A 22,825-nucleotide genomic window follows, 5' to 3' on the forward strand; every position below is an offset into this window, starting at 1 on the left:
ACTATGGTCTTTTCTTTCAGTTGCAGAAAATTAGAAGAAAATGTCCTTATAACCCTACAAACCACGCGGTGTCATACTAGGGTGGCTGCTCTGAACCGTGGGGGATCTCTTGGAGTCTGATCTGTAGCTGTAATCTTCAGAGCTCGCTAGGGACTTCTTCCTCTTATCCTTGAAGGGCAACGTCACTCTTTGAAAGAGCCAGAAACAGGAAGAGTTCTTTTGGTAGCTGAAAAGGGAAGATTTTAGGCAAAAGAAGGTCGTGGTTTAGCCTGGACGGCAACTAAACACCACACAGCCGCTCGCTCCCTCTCCCCCACCCCCTGGGGATGGGGAAGAGAATTAAAGGGGAAAAGGGAGAGAGACCCGTGGGTTGGGATAAGAACAATTTGATACTGCTACTAATATATGGAGATATATATATGTACCATGATAAATACATCTACAAATGAGTGATGCACAGTGCAATTGCTCACCACCCGGTGACCAAGACCTGTCCTGTCCCGGACTAATCATCCCGAAAAGATAAGTCTCTACACCACCATCTTGGATGAATGAGGGGCCTGAGAGAGAGAGAGAGAGAGACAGAGCACTCTGAGAGTCAGAGCCCTGAAGAGCAAAGGCCCTTCTTTCCAGCTGACCCTCATTTTTATACTGGGCATGACGCTGCATGATATGGAATGCTTTGTTGGCCAGTTTGGCCTCAATCCTAAGTCTAAGTACAAATCCTAAGGGCAGTCATGGACCCTGTGTCCCAGCCATGCTCCCCCTTGTCCTGTTGTGCTCCTGCTCACTGGTAAGAACACGGCAGCTGGAAAGTCCTTGAGGCCTCAGTGCCAACTACAAACATGAGTGTGCTATCAACATTCTTCTCGTAACGAGTCCCGGACTCAACCCAAAGCACGGAGCAATTCTGGCTGCTAAAAAGAACTAACTCTGTCCCAGCTGAGACCAGGACAAGAAGGAATGAGGAAGCAAAGCTGATGACTACGGAGGCAGCTGCAGAGGTGACCCGGGCAGGGAGCTGATGCCCCGGAGTTAATGCCGTCCCTGAGCCCTGCAGGAGGCAGTTTCTGCCAGGCATGACGGTGCGTGTAGCTCGTGCAGGGTGCGAGGGCTGGAGATGCAGCTGGAGCACTGGCTGTGCAGCACACACAGCACGAAAGGTTTCAAATATGCTGGAGACGTAAGAGACTTAGACATTCGTTAGATGCAGGAAAAAATATTAGAATCATGGAATTGTTTAGGTTGGAAGAGATCTCAAAGATTGAGTCCAACCATTAACCTAATGCTGCCAGGTCCACTGCTAAACCGTGTCCCTAAGTGTCACATCTACATGTCTTTTAAGTACCTCCAGGGATGGTGACCCCACCACTTCCCTGGGCAGCCTGCGCCAGTGCTTGACAACCCTTTTGGCGAAGAAATCTTTCCTAATATCCAATCTTAACCTCTCCTGGTTCCACTTGAGGCCATTTCCTCTTGTCCTTTTGCTTGTTACTTGGGAGAAGAGACCAACCTCCACCTCACTACAACCACCTTTCAGATAGCTGTAGGGATCAATAAGGTCTCCCCTCAGCCTCCTTTTCTCCAGGCTAAACAATCCCATTTCCCTCAGCTGCTCCTCATGAGACTTATGCTCTAAACCCTTCACCATTTCCGTAGGCTTTCTTTGGACACAGTCTCTACTGAAAGAGACTCGTGTCTGTTCCAGGCCTAATACACAAAAAAGGAAAATTGAGTAAAGAATTTTAGGGACGAAGAAGTGTGACCACAGTGGCAGTTGCCTTTGAACAATCTCATGCTTGAAAGCAAACGCCTGATAGCAACTGTTGAACTGGTGTTAGTAAACACAGATGAGGTTGAGTGTACTGCAGGTGTAGCACCTGCATTGTTGTTTGACGAAAGTTAATGAAATGAAATAAATTTCAGGAGCTGAGCAAGGCATCCCTAGAAGAAATTGTCAGATGAGAAGGAGTGAGCACAGCTGGGGGCTCTAAATGTTTTAAAATGCCTTTTCACATCCCCTGTGCACAAGTACTAACCAGTGCAAATTATCAGATCCTTGTAAAGGCTGTGAAGGCAGGTTGGAAAGTGAGCTGAAGAACCACGTGGTGTTACCAAGAGGATGATGTGCCAGACTGGCTTGTGCTTTCTTTTAAGAAAAGGCTTTTGTGTCTCTCCCGTTACATGCGTTTTAGAAGGGTCTTGCTAAGGTGCAAACTGGGAAATTATCATCTCATTCGAAGATGAACGTTGTATGAGAATGGTACGGGCCAGGTGAAGAGTGAAGTCAAGACCCTGAATTGTAGTAGAGCGAACTTTCAGGTGGTTAATAAGGATGGGACCCCCTGGGAAACTGCCCTCGGGGATAAAGGAGCAGAACAGAGCTGGCAGCTCTTTAAGGATGTTTTTCTTAGCACTCAAGAGCTCGATTCCTGCGTGTAAGAAATTGTGAAAGGAAGGCAGGAGGCCAGCATGGGTCAGTAAGGACCTCCTGGTCAAACTGAAGTGTAAGAAGGAAAGGCACAGGCAGTGGAACCAGGGACATGTGTCTTGGGAAGAATACAGGGGCTCTGCCTGGATGTGTGGGGGTGGATCAGGAAGGCTGAGGCACAGTTAGAGCTGAATTTGGCAAGGGATGTGAAGAGTAATAAGAAGGTGCGTTGGCCAGAAAAGGAAAACTAAAGAAAATGTGTATCCCCGTCCTCCCTGATAAGTAGACAAGAGAACTAGTGACAACTGACAGAAAAGGCTGAGGTATTCAACAATATTTTCCCCTCAGTTTTCACTGGTGATCGCTCTTCCCGCATCTCTCAAGTCCCTGAACCTCAAGGCAGGGTTTAGGGAAATGCAGTCCCTGCTGTTGTAAGAGAAGATCAGTTTTGAGACCACCCGAGGAACGTGAACATACGCAAGTCCATGGGACCCAACAAGGTGCATCCCAGGGTCTTGAGGGAATTGATTGATGTAGTTGCTCAGCTACTCTCCATCATATTTGAAAAGTCATGGCACTCAGGCAAAGTCCATAGTGACTGGAGAAAAGGGAATATTGCACCCATTTTAAAGAGTAACAAGGTGTACTCTGGGAACTACTGACCAGGTAGCCTCACCTTAGTGTCCAATAAGATCATGAAACAGATCCTCCTGGAAGATATGTCAAAACATGTGGAAGATAAGGAGGTCATTAGAGACTACCCCCATGGCTTCACAGAGGGCAGATTGTGCCTGGCTAATCTAGTGGCCTTCTGTGGTGGAGTGACTGCGTTGGTGGGTGAGGGACGAGCTATAGATGTCATTTACCTTGACTTCTGTAGGGCTTTTGGTAAGGTCCCCCACAACATTCTTGCCACTAAACTGGAGAGAGAGGAGTTTGGTAGATGGACCGTTAGATGGGTAAGGAACTGGCTGGATGGCCATGTCCAAAGAGTTACAGTCAATGGGTCAATGTCAGGACAGTTCCCAACATCAGTACAGACTGGGGGATGGATGGATTGAGAACAGCCCTGCGGACAAGGATTTGGGGATACTGGTGGTTAAAAAATTGAATGTCAGACAGCAACGTGTGCTTGCATCCCAGAAAGCCAATCGTATCCTGGGCTGCATCAAGAGCTGTGGCCAGCAGGTCGAGGGCAGTGATTCTCTCCCACTGCACTGCTCTCGTGAGATGCCCCCCGGAGCACTGTGTCCAGCTCTGGGGTCCCCAGCACAAGAAAGACATGGACCTGTTGGAGCATCTCTAGAGGAAGCCACAGAAATGGTCAGAGGGCTGGAGCACCTCTGCTCTGGAGACAGGCTGGGAGAGTTGGGGCTGTTCAGCCTGGAGAAGAGAAGGCTCCGGGGAGACCTTCCAGCACCTTCCAGTGCTTAAGGGGCTACTTAAAGCTGGGAGAGGGGCTTTACCAGGGCCTGTGGTGACAGGACAAGGGTGATGTTTTTAACCAGAAAGAGGGCAGGTTTAGATTGAATATAAGGAAGGAATGTTTTATGATGAGGGTGGGGAGACACTGGACCAGGTTGCCCAGAGAAGCTGTGAGTGCCTTGTCGGTGGGAATGTTGAAGGTCAGGTTGATCGGGGCTTCGAGCAACTGCATTTGGTGACAGATGGTGACAAACTATCTGACAATTTTGCAATTCTGTGGTAATTGCAAGGTGGGAACTGGGTTTAGGGCTGCCAAGGCACTGACCAGATGACCTTTGTGTAAGGTGAATTCCTGGTATGGATGCATAAGGACCAGCCAACTTGGAGGAACCCTGAGGAAAGAAACCAACCATTACACTTTTCTCTCTAGTTTAGCGGTGATGCTGATGAATTTGCCGAGGGCAATGAGTGTAATGGAATGATCTCAAACAAAAGCATTGTCAAATATTCTGCTAATAAGAATTAATTGCTCATGGTGAGAAAGAGCCTTTGGAGGTAGGACCACTGAGAAGAGGGGAAGGCTTTGCTGCAGTCGCTGTGCTGAGGCACTGAATGACACGTGGTCTGTTTAAAATCTCAGGCTTGCCGGACGAGAAGGGTCGGTTTCAGATTCTTCACATCCACACGGTACGGATGCGGGAGCACCAGCTGCTGGCTGAAGATGTGGACATTGCAGAACTGGCAGTTGAGACTAAAAACTTCAGTGGTGCTGAATTAGAAGGTTTAGTTCGAGCTGCTCAGTCTACTGCGATGAACAGACACATTAAGGTCAGTCCCGTCGTCTCTCACTGGGGCAAAAAAGGGAAAATAATTGAAGTCTTTTCTTGAATGTTTACTTCCAAACGGGTCAAGGTGTCTCGGCAGAGCTCAGGAGGTGAAATTCGTATGGACACCACCTCTTCACTGTGCTTTTACACGGTTCTGAATTACCTCTTTCATCTCCAGACCTCCGAGCGGCTCTTGCGTAGCTCCGTGGTTGTTTGTCAATGTGTTGTGATAAAAATTGAAAGGAAAGTCTTGGGCTTAGTTTATGGGTAGGACTCTGGAGACAAGAGGTGGAGATGAGAACAGCCAGTCAGTCGTATGGGAGGGATCTCTGCTGGAGCCTGTGCAGCTCAATGTCTTCGTAAATGATCCGTAAAGAGGGGGGGGAAAAGAGAGGTTACAAGCTCAGAGCTGTTCTGTGGTCGTAAAGATGAAGGCCACCTGTGGAAAACTGCAGAAGGCATTTGAAATTATGGGAGAGCACAAGGTGTAGGCGGTGAATGCAAGTGTACAATGGGGAGAGAAAATTCAAAAAGGTGTAAGCAGTGATAGGGACTGACCTGACTGTTACTTGGGGTCAAGTTCTTTGGAGTTATAATAATCTTGAAATACCAGCTCAGTCCTTGTCGGTGAAAAAAGCAAATGCAGCATTAGGATTTCCTGGGAGAGGTACGCAGAGCAGAAGTGAGGCTGTGATTGTCATGGATAAAATCCCTGGTACCTTTGAATCTGTGCGGTCCTGGAACACCGACCTTGAGATGGTTGTGGTAGAACCAGGATACGGAAAGGCAGCAGGGAGGTCAGAGGTGTAGGAGGGCTTTCATTGGAAGAATGATTAGACTAGGATTTCCGAGCCCGAAAAAAATACGGTGAAGGGTTATGACAAGTATGTGAAACGATGAGTGGACTGGGATCAGTGAACGGGGAAGGACTGTTTGCTCTTTCCTCACACAAGAGCTCAAAGAACAGCAGGTGATGCCAGCAGGGCCGTGCTCACTGCAAGCAGCAGGCGTGCGTTGTGTGAAGAAGCGTGCAAGCAGTGGAAGGAGCCTTTGCTCCAAGATGATGCTAAAATCCTCGTCAAATTCAAAAGGGGCTCGTACGATGTTTTCCGTTTCCCATAACTCACTTGATGTCATCTCACTGTCCATAGAGACTCGTGACGTTCTCAGCTCCCTCCATTCTAGAGGAGCACTGCGTTGCTTTCCCAGTGATTGCTCGTGATGGGAGGTCAGTGTGTCTGTAACTGGGAAGGAGTTAAGGACCGTGAAATGTCAGGTTACATTAATCCAGATGCAGACCGCGGTATTCGATGGTGTTGAAATATGAGGTGATGAGTTTGTGAAGAGGAGGCTGAAAGACACGGCCCTTTTGCTCTAGTGGCCAAGAATTGGTGGGAATTACTGCCGAGAAAAGCCTTTGACTTCAGCTCCACAGCACTTCTATATTTTTAAGTAAAAAAATCTGTTCAGCCTCAAATATGAAAAAAGCGAATCGTGTTTTTATTTAATCATTAATCATTTGGTTGCTTAGACTTTATATCTCTTGGGAGCACTCTTTCTAAAGGAATAATGACTCTTCCTGCTAATTTTTCTTTTATAGCCACAATACTTGAAAAGCTATTAATTGCTTTCCATAGCAAAAAACCACAGACATCAACAGTTTCTAATTTTCTCGTGTTCTGTCTCAAAAAAAAAAAAAAATCAGCACCTCTGGAGGCATTTTCATCCATTCACAAGCAAAACCTTTTCCTTAAATAATTAATTTTGCTTATAGTTGATGTTTTTTCAATCCTTGAATTTTGGGTGAGTTTGGGGGCCATTAGTGTTTTGATACATTCCCTGTTGTGCTGAAATGTCACAAGGGGAGAAGAGAAAATGGCAATGCTGAAATGTAAAAGAGCAGCCCCCTCCTTTAAGCTGGTATGTGATTAACATCTTAATTATATGTATAATTATATGTATATGTGTGCATATTCCAAATGTGAAGTGGCCACGCTTTCTTTTCCTTTTCAAACACTTTGACATAGTGTTTTTGGATAATCTTATTGTTTATTCTGAAAGTGTCTTCAGCCAAATGATGCACTAAGGTATTTTATTCTCTCCTACAAGTACTGCAAAATTTAAAATATACATCATAGGCCTGACCTAGTTTTCTGAAGCACCCATGAAAAGCAAGAGCACAAATTGAAAATCAGGTGACATTATTCTTCTGAATCTTTTAAACTCTTCTGGTAATCTCTCAAAGTGTGTGTGTGTTAAAAATTAAAATGTGGAACTCATTAAAGGCTCGGAAAGAAAGAAACCCCCGTTTTCAAGTGTGCAAACAACTTCAGGAATACAGTAATAGTGTTTCAAGTACCTTCACTTCTCTCTGCAAGGTAGAAGAGTGATCAGCCCGTGCTAAACATCACCGGTTCGGTGTATTTGGCGTCCTGTCTTTCTGCTTGGTGGGTGAGAAGGGACTGGTGTTGTTTCAGCCATCCTCTGGTTACAGTTACTGGTTTGGCACGGTGCTCTGGGTTCCTCTGCGTGCTCTCGAGAGGCTGCATTTGCTACTCTGCAAGACAAGCAGAATGGGATTGATTGATTTATTTTTTAAAGATTATTTTTTCCTTCCTGTACTCAAGTGTACTCCCTGTTCTTGTAGATCATCTTGTTCAGAAGAGGATGCCTCTGAGACACGTCTTTGAGGGTCAGAGTTATTTGACTCGTCCATCACCTTGGTCTTAGGCAAAGGTGATGGAGGTTGCTGTGCCTTCCAAGAGACTCCTTGAAATCCCAAGTTTTTACCTCTTGAGCTATCAGATTGTCTAGGGCTGTTATACTCTTAGGTAGAAGCACGTGGATTTGTAAGACTGGAGTAACTTTCGGTGAAAATTATACCTGTTTTGGAGTGTAGAGAAATTTGTTATGGTGTAATTAGGAAATTCAGAAATTATCAAAAGCCTTTCAAGGCTGCACTTTGGTGGGAAAGAATGAGGACCTTTTGCCTCATCTCTATGTTACATAAAAATAGGCTTCTGCCTTACCCCGTACGGTTAGATGGGTTGCTTTTCACACATCAACTTCTGCCCTCTCTTGGGACTCATCCTTTTTCTGATCTCTCTGACTCCACTCAGGATCCTCAGCAGACTGCACCCACAGGATTAGCACCTAATAGCCAGGGTTTGCATGCTGTTGAGTGGAAAAGGTGCTTCCAATCCCTTTAATTCCTGATTGCTGCCCAAGGCAATCAATGTCCTTGCAGATGTACAAATAATCCTGGTAAGCGGAGCCGCTCCATGTTGCGGAGCTGCAGCCGTACTCAGGAACACATCTGCAGCTGGGTTGAAAGCCGACAGGCATCGGGAGGAAGTCTCCAGCTTTGAAAGGCACTCTCAAGTTGTTCTCAAGAGTTAAAAACCTCTTCTGGCTTCAGTACGAGTAGCTTTGGGCCACCTCCTGGTGCTCCCTCTGGTTGTGAGTGAGGAGCGATTTACAGAAGATTGCAGCTGTCTGCTGTGTCTTTGCTTCCAGTCTTTTAATTTTAAACGTTGCTGGGCGATTTGGGGATGGCAGAAGGGGAAAAAGGTGGTGCCTTTCATTTAGAACAGGAGTGCAATATGAGCTGAGCTAACTGCAGCTTATTTATTCCAAGTAGTACCGATGGCGCTGCCTTCAGAAGACTCATGGCTTTGGTTGACCTGAAGCAAATAAAGACAAAGCAGAAAGAAATCTGATATTTGCCAGCGCCTGAAACACTTTCTCGTACGGAGAGGCAAGTGCACGGTCTGAACAGAAAACTAAAACCTCCTGACGTAGAGGCGTGAGAATAGTTCTTATTTTCGGCTCAGTTGCAAAGATGGAGCGGGTAGATTCAGAATTGGGTTAAACCAAATTTACTTTGTCTTTCTGAAAAAAGGCGCATAATGAAGGAGGCTTCATCCCCTTCCCATCCAGCACCCAGAAACAATAACAAAGAATTTTTTCTACAGCCTCTAAATGCAAAGAGTAGTTCCCTACTGTAAAGGGAACCTACGTAACTCCAATAACTTTTAGAAATTTAAGCTTAGGTGAGATCAGTCCCACACTGGGCACCAGTCAGCCTCACTGACACTTGGTTTGTGTAGTCAAGGTAGCACAGCAGCAGCAAGGATGGTGCAGAGCTTCCATCCTGCTCTTAGCAGGAGTGGCTTATCTGAAATGTGGGGTCATGACCATACTCTTCACTTCAGCTTTCCACCCAGTGGAGTGGAACAACTGTTATTTAATGACTTTGTGGAGCTGGCTTGTGGATGTGGCTCTGAAGATGATGATTATTCCGGTGGCATCCAGCACATGCCCAACAAATGTCTTGTTAAGAAGCATTTTTCTTACTGATGCAGACCAACTGCAGGGTTGGGTCTGTGGATGGAAGTTGATAAGGGGTTGTGTGTGGTACTATTGTACTTCAGTGTCTTCTGTTCCCTTTTTTTTAGGCCAGCAACAAGGTCGAAGTGGATATGGAGAAGGCAGAGAGCTTGCGTGTGACGAGAGGAGACTTCTTTGCGTCTTTGGAGAATGATATCAAACCAGTAAGTGGGCACTGTGTAACTGCTGTAATGGTCACCCAGTACAGTTAATGACATGAGGTAGCAACGTCCTTCTGGGGTCAGACACGCGATGGTACGCCACGGGCTGACCTACTGTGTCCTGTGTTACAGGAATGGGAGCAGGGAGCAGTGCTAAGGCTCTGGTGTGTGCCTTTCGTTGCATGCAAGTCATAAAAAGGATAGAACAAATAAAGAGAGCAACTTGGCATTTCTTTTCTTGTCATATGTACACTTTCCCTTTTAGGCCACTTCAGTTGATGGATGACAGCTTTACTATGGACTGTGATAGGAGATTTAAGCCTCGTTTTTGAGAATTGTCTTTAAATTACATAAATTCAGAACCTATTGACAACTTGCACTGTTTAGAATTTGTTTTGAGGTTATATGAAAAGATATTTCTAAATGTTCACGGTCTCCAACAGTGCTCAGTCTGAACTGAAATGTTATGTGTCACCGACGAGTCTTCTGGTACTGACTGTCTCACTCAAGCATCTTCCAGAGTCTTGGTCCTAGTCACTGTGCTGATGTTCATTTGTGTCATGTTTTTCTGATGTGATGCAAAATTTCTTGGTCAAATAACTGTTTCCTCTCTTAATACAGGCGTTTGGAACCAATCAGGAAGACTATGCAAGCTATATCATGAATGGTATTATTAAGTGGGGTGATCCAGTAACAAGGGTATTGGATGATGGAGAGCTGCTTGTTCAGCAAACTAAGAACAGTGACCGCACTCCTTTGGTTAGCGTTCTTCTAGAAGGTAAATTTAAGAAAAAAAAATATATAAAAAACCCCCAGCAACCTCTGTAAAATATTCCTATCGGTTTCCCAAGTGGTCATCTGTTACAATCTGCAACTGTACGTAAAAGAAACACACGGGGGGAAAAATAGAATTAATCTTCAGTTTGCTTGAGTGAAAGTGCTTTAGATATTTAAACTGGCTTCTCGACCTGAGAGAAATCCTGTTCCTGGAACGTCGGAGAAGTCAATGTACCTGGTTAATAACCTAAATGTGGATGTTTTACAGTGCCAGCATCCCTAGCTGACTTAGTTGTCTTAATTCTATTTGAAGTCACTGGAGAGCTCATCACTGTAATTAGCTGAGTTCCAGCAACGTTCATCTGGCCACATGAAGTTCAGCAAGGCCAAGTGCAAGGTCCTGCACGGGGGTCGGAGCAATCCCAAGCACAAGTACAGGCTGGGCAGAGAATGGATTGAGAGCAGCCCTGAGGAGAAGGACTTGGGGGTGTTGGGTGATGAGAAGCTCAACACGAGCTGGCACCGTGCACTTGCAGCCCAGAAAGCCAACCGTGTCCTGGGCTGCATCCAGAGCAGCGTGGGCAGCAGGTTGAGGGAGGGGATTCTGACCCTCTGCTCTGCTCTGTGAGACCCCCCTGCAGTGCTGCGTTCAGCTCTGGGGTCCCCAACAGCAGAAGGACATGGAGCTGCTGGAGCGGGGCCAGAGGAGGCCACGGAGATGATGCGAGGGCTGGAGCACCTCTGCTATGGACACAGGCTGGGAGAGTTGGGGCTGTTCAGCCTGGAGAAGAGAAGGCTCCAGGGAGACCTTCCAGCACCTTCCAGTACCTAAAGGGGCTCCAGGAAAGCTGGAGAGGGGCTTTGGACAAGGGTGTGTAGTGACAGGACACGGGGCAATGGCTTTAAACTGAAAGAGGGGAGATTCCGATGGGATCTAAGGAAGAATTTTTAAAAATGAGGGTGCTGAGGCACCGGCACAGGTTGCCCAGAGAAGCTGTGGCTGCCCCATCCCTGGAAGTGTTCAAGGCCAGGTTGGATGGGGCTTTGAGCAAGCTGGTGTAGTGGAAGGTGTCCCTGCCCATGGCAGGGGGGTTGAAACTGGATGATCTCTGAGGTCGCTCCAACCCAAACCATTCTGTGATTCTATGTAAATGTCTGCTGCTGGACAGAGGTGGGTTGCCCTCTCTCTAGGCTGTTACTGACTGCGAAGAGTCTAGGAGACTAGTTCCGATAGCTACGTTACAGATTTTGGAGTAGAATTTGTTATTCAGCGCTTCCCTCTTTCTTTCCCTGAAGTCAAGAAACGTGGATCACCACTATTGCTTAGCGCTCTGTAGCTTGGAAATGAACCTTGAACAGATTCCCAGAACAATTCTGTGTGCCTGTGGCCAGCGTAGCACTGGTATGCGGTACCTTGTATGCGGTACCTTGTATGTGGTACCTTCTTGCACTGCAGATTGATTGTATTAGGTGTATAGATTAAGATGTGTCTTTGGTCTCTGTTGGAATTATCCTGGTGGGAATTCAGGCAAATAACAAATTGTGTCAATATTTACCTGGCATTCACACTGTTGACTTACTGCCACAGTACCTGCAGAAATTGCATTCAGAGCGGACACGTGCTAATTCTGATGCAGTGGCCAGTCCTACAAAATGCGTAGCGTCCTCTTTTGTGTTCATTTCGTGGCAAACAGTCTGCATCTGCTCAAATAGTTGTTCTAATTTCCTTCATCTGGAGGGTTGGATTGCACTGGGAGGTAGGGTGTTCCTTCTGCAGGTAGAAGAAAAGGTCATTTCAAAATGCAGATACCTCTGAATGGGATTATGAATTTATATGTGCTTAAAATATCATCCATGCCGAGCCTCACCAGAGCTTTTTTCTCCCTTGTTTTTTCATTATGTTTGTCCTTCATTTCAGGTCCCCCCCACAGTGGGAAGACTGCTTTAGCAGCAAAAATAGCAGAAGAATCCAACTTTCCCTTTATCAAGATCTGTTCTCCTGATAAGATGATCGGATTTTCTGAAACAGCCAAGTGCCAGGCTATGAAGAAGGTACTTAACACCTCCTGCTCTTTGCTTGATTACCATCCAATTCTATGTTCTCTAGTGGATGGAAAAGGGAATTACCCTTGTGATTGTATTTTCTGCTCTCTGTAGGTCCTAAATTCCTGTCTGTATATTTATTTATAAAGTTGAATGAATGTTTTTGTGGCCCTGACACTAAGTGACTCAGGGAAAATGTCAAGGCTCTGTCCCAACTGGGTGTGATATGTAATCATGACTAACAGTGGGACAAATCACCTGCTCTGTGATGAGCAAGTCTGGACCTCTGTCTGCAAAGATGAAGGCAGGAAGGGCTTAGGGTTGTGCTTGGAAAGAACAGATCCTGCCTGAATGAGACTAGGAGTAGTTTTGGGGTGGTGGTGTTTAGTTCAATAAGAATTTTAACAACTTGAGGAGCAGGGGGAGTGCAAACAAGTTGAAGATCTTAAATCATTTTGAGTAGCCAGGTGAAAGGAAGGAGATTTCATCTACTGAAGCAAGGCAGCTCTTACTCTTCTAGCTGAATGATACTGAAGCATGTAAGTGTAATGTTACTCTCAGATCAGTTTGTTGCAGCATTGCATAGCTTCTAAGAGGAGTACTGTGCTCATAGCTGGAAGCCCAGTTTGTAATTTAGATTCAGAAAGGAGCATTTTGGGCTTGGGTGGAATCGGCGTATGCTGGAGGGAGGCCTGCAGTACCACTGGTGTCCTTCGTGCTGCTTACTGTTTCAGTCCAGAGCTGTGCAGGACACTGGCTTGCAGCTCTGTGCAGGGTGGTGTGGAGGCTCGATCCGTGCCTGAGTAGGTCTGTTCTCCCTGCAGTAGGTTGTTGTGAAAAGTAACCCGGTATCCAACCTGGGTAGAAGAGCGGCAGAATGGCATTACAGTTGTGGGGGATTTGTGTGTATGTTGTTGTATTATCATTATTGCCTCAGCTCCAAGAAACAGAGGGATGGTGCTCTGTTTTGTCCATTGCTTACAAATAACCCCAGGGCAGCTGGCTGTTTTGCAAAGTGCGTGCGATGAATGAACAAAGCTGAGCACTGAATTTGTTGAGATTGCAGTGTTTTATTAAATGCAGGTAGGGTTTACCCTCTTGGTACTTACCTTTCTCGTTCTCTGTTTATTCCTCTAAATACTGCTGTGTTCAGCTGAAGAAATGTCAGCAGGTCCTATCATGACTATTGTAGTTTTGCTGCTGAGATGTAACAATGAGTCATTTTGCTGTTTTTCAGATCTTTGATGATGCGTACAAGTCCCAACTCAGCTGTGTTGTTGTGGATGACATCGAGAGGCTCCTAGGTGAGTGAGGACGATGAGAGAGCACGACGCTGTCTGCTGTGCAGAAATATTGAAATATTTGCAAAACTGAAATACCGCAAACTGAGACCGTTTACTTTGGGAGACTCGAACTGTTTTTGACACAGTGAAGTGGCGTAAATGTGCATCTGCTTAGTGGGCACTGAAATGCATTTTTCATTTCAGATTATGTCCCAATCGGACCACGGTTCTCTAATCTGGTGTTGCAAGCCCTGCTCGTGCTGCTGAAGAAGGCCCCCCCTCAGGTAAGGCAGCAGTCGAGGGGCGGGATGCCCGGTTCCGGGGATAATTTTGGCGGTGGAGAGCTTCGTGTCCTGCTGGTAGCTGCCGTGCGGCCGGTGGTGTTAGTGCTGTTGTCTCTGATTCAGCCAGCTTAATCCCAGCCCGCTGCTGCTCGCTCAGCTGGACGTTTCTAGGATAACCACAAAGGATTCAACCTGAATTGTCTCATTGCTTGAGGCCAAATCTGCTGCAGTTAGCCCTGGAAATACTGGCTAAGGAAAGAAGTTGCACCTTCACGTGTAAAACTGGAACGTGCAAGCTGGCTGCTTTCTGATTTAACCAAGGAACTGCTTAGGCCAGATGGGTCCCTGGCTCAGCCCCGCGCTCCCTCCTGGTTGAGAAATCCATTTCCAAGTCATGTGTGATTGTGGACGTCAGGGTTTTAGTTTGTTCTTCACTTGAAAGTCTCAGGTGTTAATCACAGTGGGTGAGGACAGCTTAAGGCCTCACGTCTCACGCTGATCTGGTCTGTTTGCACTTTCTGGCCTGATGAGATGTAAGAGCGTCACGAGCGATAACATTTCTGAAGCCTGCGCCGAATAAGACAAACAGGCAGAGACTCTTTTTTGTTTGCCGTTTTCCTGGCGTGCACTGGAATTCTGCTGTGCGTGTGAAAGTATCTGCGTGAGTAAATAACAGACAGACAGGAAAACCTTGAAAGTTGGTGTCAGTAAAAAGCAGAGAAGCACAGCCTGGATGAGCTCGATTTTTTTGTCGTTTTTAATATCCTGGAAAGGGTAACGTGTGTGTGAGTGTTGTTTTCATTAGAGAGTTTGGTGAAAAGACCTTTCAGATATAGAACTTTCAACTAAATTGTGATGCCACAGGCCCTGAAGTTCCCCTCGTGACTGTCAACCTGGGAGAACAAAGATGTTTTCCCAGTGAGCTTTGTGTGCCATGTGAAGTCTCTAACACAAAACTTGGGTTCTGTTGTCGCAGACATTGGAACAGAAAGACTGCCTGAACGCCACAGCCCGACCATTCCTGGTCGTCGTGATCTCCTTGACCTGTTGTATTTCCACAGTACCAGGAGACGATGTTCCCATAAATCCGTAGGGGAAAATAGAACTTGATTTTATTCAGTTGGTGAAGGAATTTAAATATTAAATTGTCCATTTTATCGTCGTGTCCTCTGACTGTATTTTGCTGCCTAGATGCACTTTCGTTGGCACCCGAGTCTCCCTGAAAGCAGGATGCAGGGCTTGACGCTCTCAGATATTTGCCAAGTTTATGCATGTTGCTAAAGATTTGTACTTCGCAATGTTTGAAATGCCCTTGAGGCTGGAAGACTTTGGGTTGACAGCCAATATTACGGTGACTTAAGCCATAAATTGTTGGAGGGTAGAGAGAGAGTTTTCTCAGGAAATGTCACTGTTTGATTGATGATGCGGTTGGATTTTTTTTTTTTTTTTTCCTAAATGTCCACTGTTGGCTGCTGTGGAAATTAGGGCGTTGGGTCAGACGGACTCTTTGGGCTGACCTAGTTTGGCAGTTCTGATGATCAGGTCCTTCCTAGCATGTTTGTTTCTTGTGAGTTCCCTGTGATAGTCATGGCATGTTGTGGGTTTTTTTTTTTTTTTTCATTAAAAAAACTCAAAACAGTGTGTAAGAGGTAGAGCCATGAAGAAAAAGGCCTTTTCTGCTGTGAATGTTTACTGTGAAAAAGATTGAATTTGGGCATGGAGACTCTTGGGGTTTTTAAGCCCAAGTGAGGAACCCACGAGGGCGGTAATGCTGCTGGTTAATCAGCAGAACCTTCCAAGGTCCCTCTGGGATGACTAGTTCTCTTGGGGAGCAATTTATTTGGAAGTAGTGGCTGTTTTCGGAGGTTTTGTTGTAATTTGAGATGCAGATACGTCCTTCAGATGTGCGTGAGTAGCGTCGGTGGGACTAACCTGTTCGATGAGGTCAAACCAACGCCAATTTCTGTGAGACTGGGACCATGTTTTAAGTTCATTCCTTGTAAAAATGGGATGTTCTGGGACACGCTGTGTCCCTGTGCTGAGGGAAATCATTGGCAAGAGGCTGGGAGGCAATACCTGTTCTCCATTGCTCTCAGGCAGTCTCGTAACCATTCCATTAGTCAGAGGGGCCCGGAATACTGAGTTGACTGGAAAAGCTTAGGAACAGAAAGGGCGAAGCAGTTGAAACCGCAGGGCAGGAGGGAGCGGGGAGCGGAGGGCGCGTTCCAGCAGCAGCTCTGCTCCTGCCATCTTTGTGGCCCGGATTATGTATTCACACGGTGTTGCCACATCACTTGCAGGGGGTGTACTTAGTGTGCACGCAGCTTCCTGCAGTTACTGCAGGCTGCGTGTGTGAGAAGAGCATTTCTGGGATGAAATCTTATTAATTATGCATTGAGGTAGGTGTCTCTGTTGAATTGGTTTATGCGAGCTGCCTCCCAGACTCCCCTCTTCCTATCGAGGCTCTGTTGTTGTAACGTGGTGTGGGAAGGGCAAATACTCAAAGCTTCTGGTTTTTTGGGCTTTCTGGCTTGTTTGTACTTTGCAGAAGTTTTGAGAGTAAACACGTTCAACTTTAAAGAAACGAGATGTTTCTCTGAGTTTGCTTTAAATTCCCAGGCACAGCTCATGCTTGCTAGTTCCACTCAGCAGTGCTTAAATAGTGGTATCTATTACTGCTGGTTCAAGAAGACTAAAAACCATTGCATTTTGTTTAGCATCTTTTTTTTAAACCAATTAAAAAGCTTTTCTGAAATGGATTGAAGAGAAGAAAATAAACCATGTTCTCTTGGGTCTTTATTTCAATCAAGTTTCCCCTGTGTTGTGCAGGAGAAGAGGCTGGGGGGGATAGAAAGACTGAAAAGGACCGTCGCAGCAGGGAGCCAAGCGGGAGAAAAGGACTTCTCTGAGAACTAAGCAGCAGCAGCTCCGAAAGCCGAAGCTGCTTCATCTACATGCAGAGTCACACAAGGCATGGAGACACTCACCAGCCCCACAGAGGTTTCACATGTGCTTCCCTGCTGCTTCCTGTGAAAAGCTAACAATCGGCTCAAAGGGTGAAAGACCATTGCAGCATCCCAGCACTAAGCTGGACGTACAATTTGTGCACTGTTACGAGGTGTCTGGCTTAGCGAGATGCTCTCCACCACTCTTGTGGATGCCCTTCCACTGCTCCCAGAGGCCCCCAGCCCCTTTCCTCTCCGGGATGCTGGAGGCTTTTGCCGATTTATGAAAGTTGATGGGAGAAAGGGGGGAATAATCTCCTTGTTTGATATAATCCCAGATGCATTCCTGATTTCCACGTCACTTGGCGTGAATTGGAAGCAACTCCAATCAACATGGACGTTACGTTTATGCTTGTAAACCTGGGGAATTGTGTTTTCTCCCATTACATGTCAAGAATTGTTGATGCCCCAAAACACACGCATAAAAATAGACGAGGGTCCAGAGTTGAGTGAACAGCTGGTGGGTGACTGGCAAAGGCACTTTGGCATCCACCAATATTGGTTATAGCATAGTTCAAGTTCTGCTCAAATCCCCTTGCCTAGGGCTGGCTGATTTGCTGGAATTCTGTAATTTGAGACTCCTCTGACATGTTGAGACTCCATTTTCTTGTAGCAAAGTCTATGTAATTCTTTTACATTCTAGTTTGTCTTCAGTAGTCAATGCGCTAATGTGGTGCCCGTTAGGATGTGAGTACTGTGCTAGAAGAATCAATCTTATTGCAGCCTTCCAGTACGTAAAGGGGGCCTACAGGAAAGCTGGAGAGGGACTTTTTACAAGGGTGTGTAGTGACAGGACACGGGGAAATGGCTTTAAACTGAAAGAGGGGAGATTTAGATTAGATCTAAGGAAGAAATTCTTCCCTCTGAGGGTGCTGAGGCACTGGCACAGGTTGCCCAGAGAAGCTGTGGCTGCCCCATCCCTGGAAGTGTTCAAGGCCAGGTTGGATGAGGCTTTGAGCAACCTGGTGTAGTGGAAGGTGTCCCTGCCCATGGCAGGGTGTTGGTCTTTGAGGTCCCTTCCAACCCAAACTATTGTGTGATTCTATGAACCTCATAATGCTTGAAAAAGTAGTCGTTTAGAACTACTTCCTCTTTTGATCTTTGAGTCTCGTAGTTCTCCGCATGATTGTATCCTTTATTCAGATAAAATCTTTGTGATAGAGAGGTAAAATCTGGGGTTATCCCACTTCTAGAGGGCAGCAAGGTGAGACACACACCTCTCTACATGGGAATCCCCCCGTCGGTATAGAGAGATCTCGGGCTCGGAAATGGGGCACTTTTATTGCCTAAAAACGGGCAGGATGGATCCAGACGTGAGTGACGTGCCGGTATTGGATCTCTGTTGATGGAAGATCTGGGCCTAGAACTGCTCTGTTAACGAGTCTGACCCCAAAGCTGTTGAAAAGCCAAGTTCCTCCTTACTTGGTAGTTACTCTCTTGTTACGCCCAGTTTTTGGAAGTTCAGCTTGAATCCTGATCTTCTGTGGACTGAACACATGGCACGTTGCCTTTGCAATGGCTGTGGTGGAAATTAAGGATGAAAAAAGTGAAGGTTTCTGAAAACAGGGGCGCTTTGGCAGCGCATCTCACCATAGCAGGAATAAACGCAGTGGTACCGCGCGGTGCGCTGTCGCCGCAGGGTAGTGGGACGAGGGCGGCTTTTTCGACGTGGCTTGATGGCTCGTCGTACTCCTGTGGGGCAAAACATTTCTGGCTTGTAGGCTTCCCACTTGTTTGCTGAGCAAGTTGCCTGAAACTTTCAAAAGTCCAAGGGACTCCTGACGCTTCGTTTTCTGTCAGTAATTGATACAGCAGAGGTTGTGGTTGTTTTACGGTAACTGGTTCTCCAGTGGGTCAGGTTTGAAGGCAGTGAGGTGGAGCTCGTAGCGGCTTTTGGAGAAAGCAGAGAAAAAATGGGTATGTTTGGGTGGAGCTGCTCAAAAAATTGTCAGCACTGCTTGGCAGGGTAACATCTGTTCTGAGGAGTTTTCAGCCATTCAGTCGCTAGTGGTTCAGCGTCCTGAGTGTGGATTTTAGGAGATATCTAAAACTTGCTGATGAATCTGACCTCTCTTAACTTGTCCTCTTGCTTTTCAACCTTGTTGAGCTTTTGCCATTCGTAGTGTCGTGCTTGAGTCCAGCTGAACCGTGTAGTGAAAGCAAACTTCCTTTTTCTTCCGTTTGAAACTGATGCTCATTCATTTCCTGTAGTGCTCCCTGGTTTTTATTTTGAGAACCAGCAGTTTTCCCCCTCATCTCCTCTACACCATCTATGATTTTATAGACCTCTCTGTTTACCCCCCATCAATTTACCAAGAGTCCGTTTAGGGAAGTTATTCCCTGTTTCGGGCCATCCCCATTGCTTTCCTCCGATTTCTCCAACTCAGCGATGTATTTGAAATTGTGTTTGAAATGGCTACGATTGTGCAGTACCTTTAAAGTAAGAGCACCCTTGCTTCGTGCAGTAGAGCAACGACTTTATTTTACTCTTTTCCCATTCTAAAAATGTCTGAGTGTTCGCATTTTGGCTAAGGTTTAGCCTTGAGCCGAAGTTTTCACAGAACTTGCCACCATCACCAATGCCAGTGGCTTTTCTAAACGGTAATAAGTCATTCAGAGTCATTTGTGTGTGTGTGGTAATTGTCCGCTGGCCCGGTGTGCGGCGAGGTTGGGATTCATCTGGCTAGATGTGGCTGCCAGCGGTTTGGTTTTCCGCGACTGAACTATTTAGAAAATCGTTTTGCTGTATGAGGCCAGGGTGCAGGCAGCGTTCCCGGGGAGGAGGTACGTGCCGTCTGGGCTCCATTAACTAAGAAGGAAATGCAGAGAATGAGATCATACGTGGGCATCTGAAGTTAAAGGAGGTAAAACTCATCTCACTAATTACCCCTCTGTGCTGCTTACGACCTTTCCTGGGGAGACCTTTTAGTCTCTGATGAAACCCCAGACTAGACTCTATTTTTATCATAACCAAGCATGGACTTCATCGATGCAGAGGTTGCTCAGGTAGCAGCCTTCAAGCAGTTCGTGTGCAAGTCGTTATTCCCGTGATTGATGTCTTACCCGCTGTGCCAGGCACTGCCCACATGCCGTTAGCTGTGTTTGGGGAACAGATACTGCCTTGCTGGCTGCAGCTGAGCAATTTTCACGCCCTAAAATGCTTATAGTTCATGGGAAACTGTTAGTACCACAGTCCCTTACCTAAGCTGTTCTGAATTTTGAGAGTTACGTGCAGTAATCAACCATTTTTTAGAAAGAACTGCTATAGCTTGTAAAGTGGATCAGTCTTGATGGTATAGCATGGCATGGGTTTGTGCTTGCAAGAGGGGATTAGTGCATGTTTCCAGAGCAGCGTGGGCAGCAGGGCGAGGGAGGGGATTCTGCCCCTCTGCTCTGCTCTCCTGAGACCCCCCTGCAGTGTCGTGTTCAGCTCTGGGGCCCCAACATCAGAAGGACATGGAGCTGTTGGAGCAGGGCCAGAGGAGGCCACGGAGATGATGCGAGGGCTGGAGCACCTCTGCTCTGGAGCCAGGCTGAGAGAGTTGGGGCTGTTCAGCCTGGAGAAGAGAAGGCTCCAGGGAGACCTTCCAGCACCTTCCAGTACCTAAAGGGGCTCCAGGAAAGCTGGAGAGGGGCTTTGGACAAGGGTGTGTAGTGACAGGACACGGGGCAATGGCTTTAAACTGAAAGAGGGGAGATTTAAATTAGATATAAGGAAGAAATTTTTTACATTGAGGGTGATGAGGTACTGGACAGGTTGCCCAGAGAAGCTGTGGCTGCCCCATCCCTGGAGGTGTTCAAGGCCAGGTTGGATGAGGCTTTGAGCAACCTGGTGTAGTGGAAGGTGTCCCTGCCCATGGCAGGGGGGTTGGAACTGGATGATCTTTGAGGTCCCTTCCCACCCAAACCGTTCTATGATTCTATAAATGCAAAGCACTCGAGATAGTTTTTAAGTTTTTATTGGTTTTCATTTTTTGATAATGATGAACAGAGTTTTGTGTCACGAAGTTGAAATAGTGAACTGTACCCTTTGTCTCTTGGCATCAGCTAAACTTCTCAACAGGCAATGAGGAAGCCCCTGGGCCAGCCAGGTCTCCTCAGCCCGTGGGCTCTTTGTGTACTGAATTGCAAAAGAGACTGATCACAGCTGATAATCCCGGCCTCTCCTTCCATCAGCCAATGTTTATCGGTGTCTGAACACCGCGCGGTAAAATTCAAATAGCATCCAAGTGGCATTTGCAAGATGAACTAGAAATTTGCTTATTTTTGTTTTATTGGCAGTTGATTTTTTCCATTCATTGCTCTATTATTTATAAACCCTGTTATTGCTCCGGCCAGCGCGGAGTTGGTGCGTGCGCTGTCGGTTTGGACTCGGCGGCTGCCAGACGTGGTCGTGCCCTTCACGCAGCCGCGCTGCAGCGGGGAGCTGTAAAGCCCGTGGGACCGTCTGTGCAGCGGCAGGGAACTCGCTGTGCCCATGGGGCTGTTCCCCCGAGAAGTCATCTGTAGTTCAGCTTTTGGGAGGGGGTTTGCTCGTGCGCTCCAATTGAATGAGGATTCAGCAATTTATAATGGTGGATTTAGAAGGAAAAGTAACAGGAAAGCTGTGAGTATGGGTGGGTGTTCTGTGTACCATAACTTTTGAACCCTGTTGGTGGCATTACTCCATCTTCTGGAGTCTGACCCTAGTCTTGTATGGCTGATGTTGACTACTTCGGTTACTAAAAGATTTAATTCCATTGGTTTTATTTTAAGTGGGATTTTTACTTGGCCATTTTCTATTTTTTCATTTGCAGTCAGCTGAAGCTTCCCAAGGCTGCTTCCTCTCTTGTTTTTTCCTTTCTTGACACGTGTTCTGTTGTGTGGACAGGGTCGCAAGCTTCTCATCATTGGAACCACCAGCCGCAAAGACGTCCTGCAGGGAATGGAAATGCTGAATGCTTTCAGCACGACGATTCATGTGCCCAACATTGCCACAGGGGAGCAGCTGATGGAGGCTTTGGAGGTGAGACAAAGTTCAACAAGCTCCAAATTTGCTGGAAATAAGTGATTTTGCAGTAGCTCTTCTTTGGGGAACACTGTCCCACTTAACATTATGTCATAATGTAGCAGTTCTAAGGCTTCTTCTGAAGAAGTTCTAAGGCTTCTTCTTACTTTTTCATACAATAAATGAGAGAGAAAATGAGAGAAACAGGAAAATAAGACAACAGGGAAAAAGTTTCTGGAGTGGATTGAAAGGTCTGAGGGCATGGAAGTGAGTAATGAATATAATCGGGGCACTTGAACTGAACGTGTCTGGTGGGTGCCAAGCTCTTGTTAACTGGAACAATATCAAATGAGTGTGTGTGGTGCTGAAGACATTCTAGGTTCTCTGTAAATTTGTGCCCTTAATGACTTCTTATTCTGTGCTGTAGTGGAAATGGCAGTGAATACTGAAGGCAATTAAAATAAATTTAAGCAAATCTTTTGTGCAAAGTTGTCACGATGATAATGTCACCAAAGCCTGAAAGACACAGGCACTCTTGCAGCAGTTCTGAAAACCTGAGCCGCAGTTCCTTCTAGACTCTAATCTGGAGGAAACCTAGAATGGATCATAAAAGAGGATCAGTAACTGTTTGATGAGAGATGTTACGAAAAGAACCGTTGTGGAATAAAAGAATCTAAGTGTTTTGCCTTGTCTCGATAGATTGCAACAAATTTTCCTTCTAAGCTGGAAAATGCTTTCTAGCTTCTCATTCCCTTTTTCCAGACTTAGATAGTGTTGTTCCTACTGACAATCTCTTGTTGTTGATTTTTTTTAATAGGTTTTTTTTTCCCCCTAGCTCCTGGGTAACTTCAAAGACAAGGAACGCAGCACTATTGCACAGAATGTCAAAGGGAAGCCTGTCTGGATCGGTATCAAGAAGCTGCTGATGCTGATAGAAATGTCATTACAAGTAAGAATGTTTCTGGTCCAGGAAGGACTGGGGTATCTCAAGGAGTCTTCGAGGTTCTCACTTCTCTGCAGACTCCTGCTTTAGCTGTGTGGTGGGAGCCTTTGAGTCGGTTTAGTGAGAAAAAAGCTGCAGTGAGAAGTTTTGTGAACAAAGAAGTCACCAGGTCTTGGTCTGCGGAGAGATCTTTAAAACCCGCAGTGCCCATAGGCTGTTTAGAGCTGCACTTCAGAGAAGAGCATCTGGCAACTGGAGGGATTGGATTAA

At 46.3% G+C, this 22,825-nt stretch overlaps 1 protein-coding gene across 4 annotated transcripts in view; it reads left to right on the top strand.

Annotated features, from left to right (window-relative positions):
- The window catches only part of NSF (N-ethylmaleimide sensitive factor, vesicle fusing ATPase), an 85,579-nt gene that overhangs the window by 53,930 nt on the left and 8,824 nt on the right, over positions 1-22,825 (top strand). For 3 of the 4 annotated variants that reach the window (XM_086626370.1, XM_086626369.1, XM_086626371.1), the window contains exons 12-19: positions 4,497-4,684; positions 9,141-9,236; positions 9,855-10,011; positions 11,929-12,062; positions 13,291-13,357; positions 13,541-13,620; positions 21,496-21,630; positions 22,448-22,561. In XM_086626370.1, the coding sequence (XP_086482496.1) occupies positions 4,497-4,684; positions 9,141-9,236; positions 9,855-10,011; positions 11,929-12,062; positions 13,291-13,357; positions 13,541-13,620; positions 21,496-21,630; positions 22,448-22,561 (971 nt within the window). Of the gene's footprint in view, positions 1-4,496; positions 4,685-9,140; positions 9,237-9,854; positions 10,012-11,928; positions 12,063-13,290; positions 13,358-13,540; positions 13,621-13,743; positions 13,782-21,495; positions 21,631-22,447; positions 22,562-22,825 lie in introns of those variants that run through there. The other variant, XM_086626372.1, reaches the window with a different exon arrangement.

Source organism: Tauraco erythrolophus, chromosome 25 (assembly GCF_009769465.1).
Source record: "Tauraco erythrolophus isolate bTauEry1 chromosome 25, bTauEry1.pri, whole genome shotgun sequence".
Taxonomy (NCBI): Eukaryota; Metazoa; Chordata; class Aves; order Musophagiformes; family Musophagidae; genus Tauraco; species Tauraco erythrolophus.